General features: G+C 40.5%; 1 protein-coding gene across 6 annotated transcripts in view; it reads right to left on the reverse strand.

The window, feature by feature from the left end:
* LOC136435224 (membrane-associated guanylate kinase, WW and PDZ domain-containing protein 2-like) overlaps positions 1–12,500 on the reverse strand; it is an 86,043-nt gene that overhangs the window by 37,282 nt on the left and 36,261 nt on the right. For 2 of the 6 annotated variants that reach the window (XM_066428524.1, XM_066428522.1), the window contains exon 1: positions 4,252–4,738. The exons of 3 other annotated variants lie outside the window; for them this stretch is intronic. In XM_066428524.1, coding sequence (XP_066284621.1) covers positions 4,252–4,723 — 472 coding nt within the window. In that variant the 5' untranslated portion in view covers positions 4,724–4,738. Of the gene's footprint in view, positions 1–2,743; positions 2,954–4,251; positions 4,739–12,500 lie in introns of those variants that run through there. One more of the 6 variants, XM_066428525.1, reaches the window with a different exon arrangement.

The raw sequence follows: 12,500 nt of genomic DNA on the forward strand, positions 1-12,500 counted from the left end.
TGATTTCATAGGATGGATGACATCAATGTTAACTTTGACCCACATTGGTAGCACAAAAGAACATGTGCACAAACACTGTCAACCAGTCCTTTGTATGGTAACACAAACATACCTCTGTACACGCAGTCAAAACCTCTACATGAATTTATGACATTTCACCGAATCATTGAAAGGGTACACAACTGCACATTCCCTCAGTTGACACAAATGCATACAAATATTTCATCTGCATGTGACCAACCCATTTCCTACTCTATGAATATTTCATCACTTTTTGAATCAGACTATTGTGTCAATAAGGTTTTATATACAACATACTTGAGTGGGTCCATTTATCAATCTCATAAATCCATAAAATATAGCTACCTTTATCATGTGTGCAAATCCTGTCCTTTACTCTGCTTTTACCTGGCCGCTAGTCATGTCAACTCCATGCTACATTATACCATGTGTGAAGTATAACTAAAGTATTCTGATAAGCCTCTAATATCAGTCCTGTCAGAGTTCCATGATTTGCTGCAAAGTAAATCTCAAAAATCCAAATAATCAAATTTCAGGGGTGATTTCATTTTGGTACGAGACTGTCAGATAATCCACATACAATTTGATACTTTGTTGAAGGTACGTCAGACTACAATAACATGGGATGCACTTATACAGATAAGCTGCACGATCTTATTACAGTTTGACGTCAATCTGTCAAAATAGTCTGACTTTTTAATTTTGAATCCATCACTGCATGATCCGTAATGTGTGATTTTATTACTTTATCAATCTACATCCAGCTTTATATAAAGAAACTTTCGAATAACCCTATATTCACCTGTGTGAACCTATAATACTCATACTTATAAGACTGGATGAAATCCAAAAAAATCCTCCTTTTCAGATGTGGAATATTATTTGTCCAATAAAATCTGAGTGTGACGTATCATGAAGGTGTTCCACATTTTGTAGACAATTTTATACATTTGCATACACATGGTAAATTGTGTGAATGCAAAAAATTATAACCAAGTCCTACCATCATTTAATTAGGATACTACTGTAGTATAACCATAACTAGCTATGAACAAAATAAACATGCTGTTTATGTTATCACTACTGTGTCAACAGGGTTTTCCTGACCAATGGTCCAATCAAGCATGTAATGAATATGTACGATGGTCATTGGGATGGTAATGCATATCTACAGCAGCCTATTACAAACTCATTACTGGGTTTATCATGCATAGCAAACTGCTGTATCACCACACCCACATACAGGGGGAGGGTGACTCAACAAACCAAACAATAGACGCTGATTAGCTGGAACAAAAGCCTGGACAATCGGGCACTGCTGTAAAAACTACTTTCTGTGCGGGGGTTTTCCATGACTGCACAGGAAAAGATTTGGTTTACAACTACATGTGTACATGGTAAGCTAAGATAGAGACTCAACGAAAGTTAGATATCCAGGTAATGAGACACTCATGAGTTACTCAAGCCACTAGTAAAACAGTCAAGATGGAGAGTGTTTTTCTAGATAAACAAGGAAAATAAACAAGAAACAGTGGGGGCTGTGCCATGCAAATCATAAAAAACATTTCCAAACAACAGATAATTAGTGAACGACAACACTTCAATGTTCCTTTATTTATTTATTTTCTTGTGCTCGTTCTCATATAAATGGTATATTTCAGCCCAGCTTGGCATATATTTTTGTGTCAACAAATAGCAGCTACAGTAAAGTCTAAAGAGTTATAATTCCACTATATGTCGACATAAATCAACTGGAGGGACATTACCTTCCTGCTGTTTACTCATGTCAAACCTTATTACAGGGTTAGGTGCCTGAAGGCCAGCCTTTCAATAAAAGCAAGCTGCCACAGCTGTTTGTGGAGTTAACACCACCAGATCCAATAACACCTCGCTCACAGAGACACTCTTTCCCCCAGCTCTTGACCTGGGCATTTTTCATCTCACCTATCGCCACCTTGCAGAGACTATTTTCATTTCGGTAGCAAATGAGTCTATACAAGTATGGTCTGCCTGAATTTATAACTTTGTTCCTGCACAAGCTGCATAGTTAACTGCAAGAAATAATTGCCTGTATTCAACTTCCCTTGAACTTGAAAAGCTGTAGGAGGCCATCTATCTTACAAGGCTGTGAGGCACCAACTCTGACAACTTACAGATGGCTTTCTAGTTTCTTATCGATTATGCAAAGTTCATGAACTGTGATGTAGGAACGTCTTTTGTTTGGAGTTTGCCTATGTCAGAACTTTTACAAACCTATTGTACAATATAATACTGGAATAATTCATCTAGTATACCTCAACGGAGTTCCGGTTGTAAGATGATGATGATGATTGTACCATTTTTGATAACAATTAAAATCTATTTTGAAAATCTATTCTATGCTTCCCACCATGCCCTTCCTACATACATAGGTACACATGCAGTGACAAAACAAATATTTACGAGGAGTGTGCAGGGCCCACTGTCTGATACAATTATGTTCTGTACTTTTGAGCATGTTTCTTCATTCCAGATCATGTTTCAAAATATAACTCAGGCTGCTGACACCTCTTACCCTCTGACTCCAGGAACAGTTGGAGAATCACAACTAACTCAGTAAGGAAACATGCAACACTCCCTTGAAACATGGGGAGGGGGGTGAAAAGTTTTCTGTCCCAACATCCATGCCTGTATGGGTGGGCTTGGGCCATCTGTTCATCATACTACAACAGTGTGTTCTCACCTTCTGATCCCGGCCGTACCTCCGCACAGTTCACCAACTGCTTCACCATCACAAACCCTCAACTACTACCTAGTTTGGCCAAAAAACGCAAGAGAAAGCCACAGAAAAACTGTCTGGACTTCCCAGACGGGAGATTTCCCACTCTGTCCTGAGCGTGAGCCTCCTCCGCATGGTGCCTGCAGTGATTCATGCAAATTCAGGGTTGCAGGCAGGGGGGAGGCGCATAACAATTGACAATCTGCCGCTTATGGAGTCATTTGCATCTGCTGTGAAAACAGGCACCACTTTCACCACTGGGGTAGAAAATTGGCAACAGGCATTTCTCATTTTTACCTGTCTCAAACCAAGGATGTCTATAGGGTTCATTAGTTTGGAGATAAACCAAGTATTCTCCAACCTTGGCCCACTTTAACCAAGCATTACCTACAAGAGTCTGTTATCTGTTGATCTGCAAGTAAGACTAACAAGACATTTGTGTGGGGCCCTTGTAAGAGGATTATCCCAGGGGAGGGCACTCCTTTACTCTAGCCAAGCTTTAGCCAACTATCACTAACATGATTTTCCTACCAGCTAACTAAGTGGTACTGAAATGTTTTTCTAAGAATTTAAGAAGCTGACTCAAGCTGTTCTAACAAGAGTTTACAGGCTGTTTGTAAAATAGTTTCGAAGCCTCAAAGATAAGCTCAACAATAATCTAATGGCAGATATCTGGCCTGCACAGACAATAGTAAACAGTCATGTTCTAACCAGTTCCTTTGGGTTAGAAATGGATCTTTAAAGTGGATCTCCAGATAACAATTGTTTATTTAGGACAGACCTCCCAACTAATTGGCTTGCAATTGTGCACTGGAAAGTAAACAATAACAGAACAACCATAACAGTTACAATGATGATGCGCTAATGAGAGCAAACATTTGCACAGCCAACACAAAAAGATATTTACAAAGTGCATGCTTAGTTATGAAAATTAATTTTCATACTGGGAGGTCTGATTTCTTCCAGCTTGAAAAGTGAATAAATTCACTGAATAAAGTCACTTATCAATTTGGCTGAATTTCCCATATCATTCAAAGATGCAAGTTGGTTAACACCTGATATCAGATATTAGCCACACTGTAAATCTAGAAACTTTTGGGTGATTTTATTTTCGCAGCGACCTCTCCATCACAAATTCATTACATACACAATTTACACAGCACCTTGTATCAATGTACATGTATGACCACTGTAGTGCAGAAATGTTTCAACTGCAAATTCGAAACACTGTGAAAACCTCCTTTCCCCCCCTATCGTGAAATATGATGACTGCGAAAGTAAATGAATTTACAGTATTGGACACACGGAGCCTAAAAATTAGAGGCCTCTAGGATAATGGTCTTACCCTTTGGTTCCTCTGGGTAAGCCCAGCTGGACCTTTACAAGTCCTGATTGACAAGATTAGCTTCAAACCCAGCTGCTAATGCTTCCTATGGAGGCAATCAGGTATTCCCACTTGTTGCATGCTTTACCTGTCAGCTTGTTTTCCTCAACCTTCTTGTGTATGTGTTCCGCTTGTCCTGTTGGTTGTTTGGTGGTAGACGATTTGGTCTCCTTCAAAATCCCCACCAGTTTCACCTCTTCCTCCTGTCCTGAAGGGCGCCCTGCTTTCGGACTCTCCTTTCTGCAGAAGATGTCCCTCAGCTTCTTGATGGGAGAAAATTTGGGAGATGATTTTGACAGATGTTTCTTCTTCTTCTTCTCTGCCTTAGGCTTTGGTGATGTCTTGTTAAGTTCTGATAGGGCCAGGCTTGCCCAGGGTGGCTGGTTCCCTCCGTCCCACGACTGCTGTGGTATATGCACCTCAGGTGATGACTTGTCCCACAGATCATCCCATTTCGCCAAGGACTGCCGTCGCGTTTGGCCATCCGTAAGGAGAGAAGCATGCCTGGACAACTTGGGGGACTGGGAGTAGGATCGACTGCTGGTAGTACTGGAGAACATGTTTGAACTCTTCAGCAGATAAGAGCTAGCTGTGAGGTTTCTACAGCATCAGCCCAGCCAATCTTGCCAACCGCAATAACAAGAGCTTCTCATCAACAAGCTCTACAGGTACTGCCTTCTCCCAAAGGCTCGTGCGTAATGGGTAAATAGTGGCAAGTTACGACCACATATACCACCGCTGCCACAATGCATGCGGAATGATTTTGCATCGCTGCGATAACTTATTGTATTCCAATAATGTAGAAGGGACTGAATATTAAACCACTTATCGCCAGATTAACGGCAAATTACATCAACATTTCAATCTGCCATACACGATGTTAGAGGTGACCCTTCCACCTGATTGACAACCGTACAAAAAAGCTGCATCCGTCTTTCAATCAATCCAATTACTGCGCGAATTCTGGTGGGTCCGAGGAAGAGTCGTCCTGATGACTGCAGTCCCTTGGTGGTTGTTATTGATGCATCTCCCACCAGCTGACTGTGGCCACAGCGTTTCATAAAAGACGTCGTGATGAATCACGCTGGTAACAGAGTGGAAGCGACCACTTCGCCTCAACGTCCGTCATATGCATATGTGCCCATTACTTACAACTTGCTGCAGTACATTGTATTTCAATTTCTCCTGGGTGGAGCACAGGCTATTGGAGCTTACAGAAGGTCAAATGAGCAGCTTGTTGAAGAGTGTGATTTGCTACTATTACATGCACACCCACACATACTGGAACTGTTTCAAGTCTAACATGAACACTGCAAGTCAGTATTGCCTTTGACTTTGACTGACAGAAAGGGCAAAACTATCATCAAGAATCAGGACAGCACTTGATTCAAACTTCTCCTGACTAGATGTAGAAATGGTATCTATAATCTAAGCTGAAAAATGAGCTGTAAAGAAGACTTTACTTCATCAATTTGCCAACAGTACGTCCCTTTAGATAGCTGAGACTCTCCAGGTAATCTGACTGCCAAGACTGGAATCATCTGTTTGATTGCATTTCCTGGAAGTCATGCTGTTCTGCTGTGGAGGTCTCTCCTCTGGGATGAAATATTGGTAATTAACATAAATGGAGGTCATAAGCTGCCAGTCTGGTGCATAACAATTATCCTTTGGAAAAAAAATCTTATTTCTCTCACATGTGCCAGCAGGTATCCACATCTACAGGCTGTGATTATCCATCTTCAGGTAGATTTTCCCACTGGCCTTAGACATCATTTCCCTGTGAGCTTCACTACCATGTCAATGACTCCTCATAGATGATAACTCATAAAAGAGAAAGGATCAAAAAGAAATATATAATGGGAATGCCCTTGGCAACAAGTCTTAAAGTCTAAGACAGCCGATACTGAGACGGAGTATGAGACATATAGAATACCACATAACCCAAAGTTATCACCCGGTCCGTATCGAACATTTTCGCGGCCCATGTATGACATAGATAAAGGTATTACACCTGTCTGTCTTAAAATTAGACTTGTTTCCTTCAGCCTACATTTAAAGAAACAGAGACTTCCATTTCTGGGATGTGTACACCTATTGCACCTATTGATACACACTGGTATCTACACTAGGAGTCACTTTCAAAACAGCATTTTCAAGTTTATGCAAATAAATGTATGGTCTGTGCATACATGCATATGTATCATAGGACCATTATTGAAGATTTCTCCCTCACTCTAGTCAGCGGGAATCTAATACGTGTATATGCATCTGTTAAGGTGCAAACAGGTTCCAAGAAACATTCAATAAACTACAATGCACAATTTATCATAGAGAATCGATGAGTTCCACAAAGTGTTGGTTCGACATTTCTATTTAATCTTATGCCTGCAGCTTTTGAAAACTTCCGCATGACTTCCAAACAGTTTCAACAACCTGTCATTTATGCAGCGCCACCTCTCCAGCATGTCTGCACCGTCAGACAAAATATCAATAACGCATACTCGTCTCACCTTTCCATCATCAATCATCGAAATGTCAGGATCCTGGACCATTCAGACGGGACCAACAGCCGATAAACATGCTGCAATAACTCGTGTGTGTCATAAGGGGACAAAGGCATGTCATACATCTTAACAGCTCTGTGATGTTTGACCAGGACAAGGACAAATATTCAGCACCTGTGCTCCGTAGAATCTTAATGTGTGGTAAATTATTACAGTCAAACCTCAAACTGAAGATGAAGCATGGCGTTTTTCTTTAGCGACACGTACTAGTGCAATGAGGCTTCGTTACGACTCGCGTGTTTAGCCAAGCACACCAGGTCACCCCTTCTCTTCTCAATAGATGTGCTGGGCTCTTTTATGTGCAGAGGTTTGGAGCTTGGGGCTTACGCCTGAAGCTCCCTCATACACGAGGCTGCTGGCTTTATGTCACCATCCAAAGTGATGATTGTAATTCCTGTACTGTAAGCAGTCAAACTCCAGTTTGTGAGTTTGTCTTCTATCTGATTTGATTTCATTGATTTACATTGTTAAAAGCAATTTACAAAACATGAATAGAACAGCAACTGAACCAAAAAAATGAGCCGGGGGTAGAAAAAAATGACTTGATGACTTGTTTTAGTTCTTCCCCTACCTACCAAGTTGGGTGATCATTAGCAGTCATAAGCTATTACCACACAGGTTTTTACTCCTTTCATGACTTCGTAAAATGAAATCTAACACTTCTCATTGCAACTCCACAAACTAGTATCTTGTCTACGTGTATGTCATATTACGAGGTACGCCGTTAATTCATAATTTCACTTCACGACATTGAAGTTTCTTCCCCATGAGTTTAGAACATGTGCTACACTACGAGCAGGTCTCACAGCAGTCACATACACTTCGTGTCACCTCCCTAAAACTATTAAATCCAGCGTATTAACGAAGAGATGACTAGCAATTTAGTCTGAAAAATTAAGCCCCCTCCCGAGGAAGTAATCAGATGAATGTGACCTACTGAGTCCTGCCATTGGACGAGAGCTCGTGTTCGTGACTGAACGTCCCCCATCACATGAACTCGAACATTAACGCTAACATTAACACTCCAGACCTGCCGACCTCATTTTCTGCAGAGGAGACCTGATCAGTATCTGTTATCTTCTTGTCAACCAAGACCTGATGAACCTGTGGCATTTCTCTTGGAGTAAAATTGTCCTTGGCTCTTGAAGGAAATGGGGCAAAACAAGGCAATAAGAACTAGAGTTCCACAAACACATTATCTTCGCCAAATAATCAAGGCTTATCATGGAGAGTGATTAATATTTACGTGCTTATCACCCCCTGCAAATTTGATCATGCTCCATACCATTTGGAAGTTATGATGGGGCGAATGAGTCCAGTCTAGATATGGTTAAAATCATTTGGTGGTACAGGACTAGTAACGTTAACGTTATATGTGTAGAGTGTGCTGATATATGTTATAACTGGTCATAAAAAAATATGAGTATGTTGATATTATATGGGCCACAAAGGTTCGATATTGCAGTGTTGTAAGTTGAAAGTGATGATGACATAGTACAGTCAATATATATGAATAGAATAAATCTGGCTGGTTGTTGACGTGTTTCTAGGTGTTTTTAGGTGTTTTTGTCAGGCTTTCTATTTTGTCCCTATTTCGTCATGTCGCCAACCGTTTTGAACAAAAAGGCCTAAACTGAACGCGTTAAACCAGCAGGACCCACACCTCTGCTTGGAGAATAGTTTATTTATGTGACCTACAAGTACGTTTATGCAAGGCCATCTGTTAACATGACCTGACACTGTCCCATGTCCCATTGAAATGCAGTAGGCTAACAAACTTCCCTTACTAATTATGCAAATTAGCTCCTGATTTGCATAATTAGTTATTGATAATGTAAAGCACAATCTGAGCTCTCTACATACCAAACATCAAGACGATTTGTCGACCCCTTCTCAAGTTATTCATGTCCGAATGTCAAGACAAAAACACCCACTGCAGTTCTTAACAAGCCGCTAGGGGGCCCAAATTTACAGAACTTACTTTCTGTGGCATGAACTATCTACCACACAAAAATCATGGCCATAGCACTTTCAGAAAATATGCCCCTAAATTTGGAAGCTCCGCTGCAGTACCTTAGGTACCCGCTAGAAGGCCCATTATCGAACTTGACCTTCCTTTCTGTAAACCCTACCAATCGACTAAATATCATACGGATCCATCAACAGCTTCTTGAGTTATGCTGGCGACATACAAATACACATCCACACAAAGCCCGCTGTAGTATCAACGGAAAATACCAGGGGAACCATTGTTGAACTTGACCCCCGTTTCCACAACATCTACACACCTGCAAAAAATCATGAAGATCCATCAACGTTTCCGTCACTTTTTTGCCTACATACAAACACAAAAAAATGTAAAGTCTGCTGCAGTACTGTTGAAAAACGCAAGGTGAACCATTTTCGAACTTGACTTTTCTTTGCACAACCACTACACACCTACCAAAACTCATAAAGATTCATTGAAGCTTTCTTGAGTTATGCTCCTGACATACATTCAGACCCACCCAACAGATTTTTCAACCGAAAACATAATCCTCTCCGAGTACAAGTACTCGGCGAAGATAATGAATGAAGACCTTTATTGCACATTTCTGCCACACTTGGCTAAGTACAGGTCACAACAAAACAAAATAACAAGTACAGTTAACGGATACAAAAAGAATATGACTATCATTAGATAAATTCTACTTCTCCTCACTTTTCGGTTATAGTAACGTTAGATATAGAAGAACAGACGTGTGTTTCAATGGGAGGTTTGTCTAGTCGCATTAGGAATATGAATTTTTGAACAGTGCTTAAATGTGTGAAGTAGGGAAATAGGTTTTCTACAAGATTATACAGTTCATTTCTTTGTTTGGTATATAATCCACATTCTACCACAAAATGACATTCGTTTTCTATTCTGTTAAGTGTGCCAAAGTAACTGCACTGAGCCCAGGTGGAATCTGTTCGTCTGACTGTTGTCACTGTCACTATCCCCACGAATTTGTTTATCCCGGATTTTATGCTGGTATACAATTCAGTACTAAATAAAAGGGATAAATTATCACATCTGTAACGTTCTACATAGTCAACAAAACGGGTATTTAAGATAGAGGAGAATAGTTTTTCCAGACAACAAATTATTGATATTCCCCGATAGCATGTTGTCTGGGGACAAGGTGTCCCCGGATTAATGAATAGGGACAATTCTTTAGGATAGTAACCATTTTGTAGACAGGAGTTGAAGATGTGTAGGAGTGTTTCCGTGACAGTGACAGCAGTCAGACGGAATATCCGGAATATCCGGAATATCCGGAATATCCGGAATATCCGGAATATCCGGAATATCCGGAATATCCGGAATATCCGGAATATCCGGAATATCCGGATTATCCGGATTATCCGGAATATCCGGAATATCCGGAATATCCGGAATATCCGGAATATCCGGAATATCCCCTTCTCAAGTTATTCATGTCCGAATGTCAAGACAAAAACACCCACTGCAAGCCGCTAGGGGGCCCAAATTTACAGAACTTACTTTCTGTGGCATGAACTATCTACCACACAAAAATCATGGCCATAGCACTTTCAGAAAATACGCCCCTAAATTTGGAAGCTCCGCTGCAGTGCCTTAGGTACCCGCTAGAAGGCCCATTATCGAACTTGACCTTCCTTTCTGTAAACCCTACCCATCGACTAAATATCATACGGATCCATCAACAGCTTCTTGAGTTATGCTGGCGACATACAAATACACATCCACACAAAGCCCGCTGTAGTATCAACGGAAAATACCAGGGGAACCATTGTTGAACTTGACCCCCGTTTTCACAACATCTACACACCTGCAAAAAATCATGAAGATCCATCAACGTTTCCGTCACTTTTTTTGCCTACATACAAACACAAAAAAATGTAAAGTCTGCTGCAGTACTGTTGAAAAACGCAAGGTGAACCATTTTCGAACTTGACTTTTCTTTGCACAACCACTACACACCTACCAAAAATCATAAAGATTCATTGAAGCTTTCTTGAGTTATGCTACTGACATACATTCAGACCCACCCAACAGATGTTTCAACCGAAAACATAATCCTCTCCGAGTACAAGTACTCGGCGAAGATAATGAATGAAGACCTTTATTGCACATTTCTGCCACACTTGGCTAAGTACAGGTCACAACAAAACAAAATAACAAGTACAGTTAACGGATACAAAAAGAATATGACTATCATTAGATAAATTCTACTTCTCCTCACTTTTCGGTTATAGTAACGTTAGATATAGAAGAACAGACGTGTGTTTCAATGGGAGGTTTGTCTAGTCGCATTAGGAATATGAATTTTTGAACAGTGCTTAAATGTGTGAAGTAGGGAAAAAGGTTTTCTACAAGATTATACAGTTCATTTCTTTGTTTGGTATATAATCCACATTCTACCACAAAATGACATTCGTTTTCTATTCTGTTAAGTGTGCCAAAGTAACTGCACTGAGCCCAGGTGGAATCTGTTCGTCTGACTGTTGTCACTGTCACTATCCCCACGAATTTGTTTATCCCGGATTTTATGCTGGTATACAATTCAGTACTAAATAAAAGGGATAAATTATCACATCTGTAACGTTCTACATAGTCAACAAAACGGGTATTTAAGATAGAGGAGAATAGTTTTTCCAGACAACAAATTATTGATATTCCCCGATAGCATGTTGTCTGGGGACAAGGTGTCCCCGGATTAATGAATAGGGACAATTCTTTAGGATAGTAACCATTTTGTAGACAGGAGTTGAAGATGTGTAGGAGTGTTTCCGTGACAGTGACAGCAGTCAGACGGAATATCCGGAATATCCGGAATATCCGGAATATCCGGAATATCCGGAATATCCGGAATATCCGGAATATCCGGAATATCCGGAATATCCGGAATATCCGGATTATCCGGATTATCCGGAATATCCGGAATATCCGGAATATCCGGAATATCCGGAATATCCCCTTCTCAAGTTATTCATGTCCGAATGTCAAGACAAAAACACCCACTGCAAGCCGCTAGGGGGCCCAAATTTACAGAACTTACTTTCTGTGGCATGAACTATCTACCACACAAAAATCATGGCCATAGCACTTTCAGAAAATACGCCCCTAAATTTGGAAGCTCCGCTGCAGTACCTTAGGTACCCGCTAGAAGGCCCATTATCGAACTTGACCTTCCTTTCTGTAAACCCTACCCATCGACTAAATATCATACGGATCCATCAACAGCTTCTTGAGTTATGCTGGCGACATACAAATACACATCCACACAAAGCCCGCTGTAGTATCAACGGAAAATACCAGGGGAACCATTGTTGAACTTGACCCCCGTTTCCACAACATCTACACACCTGCAAAAAATCATGAAGATCCATCAACGTTTCCGTCACTTTTTTGCCTACATACAAACACAAAAAAATGTAAAGTCTGCTGCAGTACTGTTGAAAAACGCAAGGTGAACCATTTTCGAACTTGACTTTTCTTTGCACAACCACTACACACCTACCAAAACTCATAAAGATTCATTGAAGCTTTCTTGAGTTATGCTCCTGACATACATTCAGACCCACCCAACAGATTTTTCAACCGAAAACATAATCCTCTCCGAGTACAAGTACTCGGCGAAGATAATGAATGAAGACCTTTATTGCACATTTCTGCCACACTTGGCTAAGTACAGGTCACAACAAAACAAAATAACAAGTACAGTTAACGGATACAAAAAGAATATGACTATCATTAGATAAATTCTAC

Source organism: Branchiostoma lanceolatum, chromosome 5 (assembly GCF_035083965.1).
Source record: "Branchiostoma lanceolatum isolate klBraLanc5 chromosome 5, klBraLanc5.hap2, whole genome shotgun sequence".
NCBI lineage: Eukaryota > Metazoa > Chordata > Leptocardii > Amphioxiformes > Branchiostomatidae > Branchiostoma > Branchiostoma lanceolatum.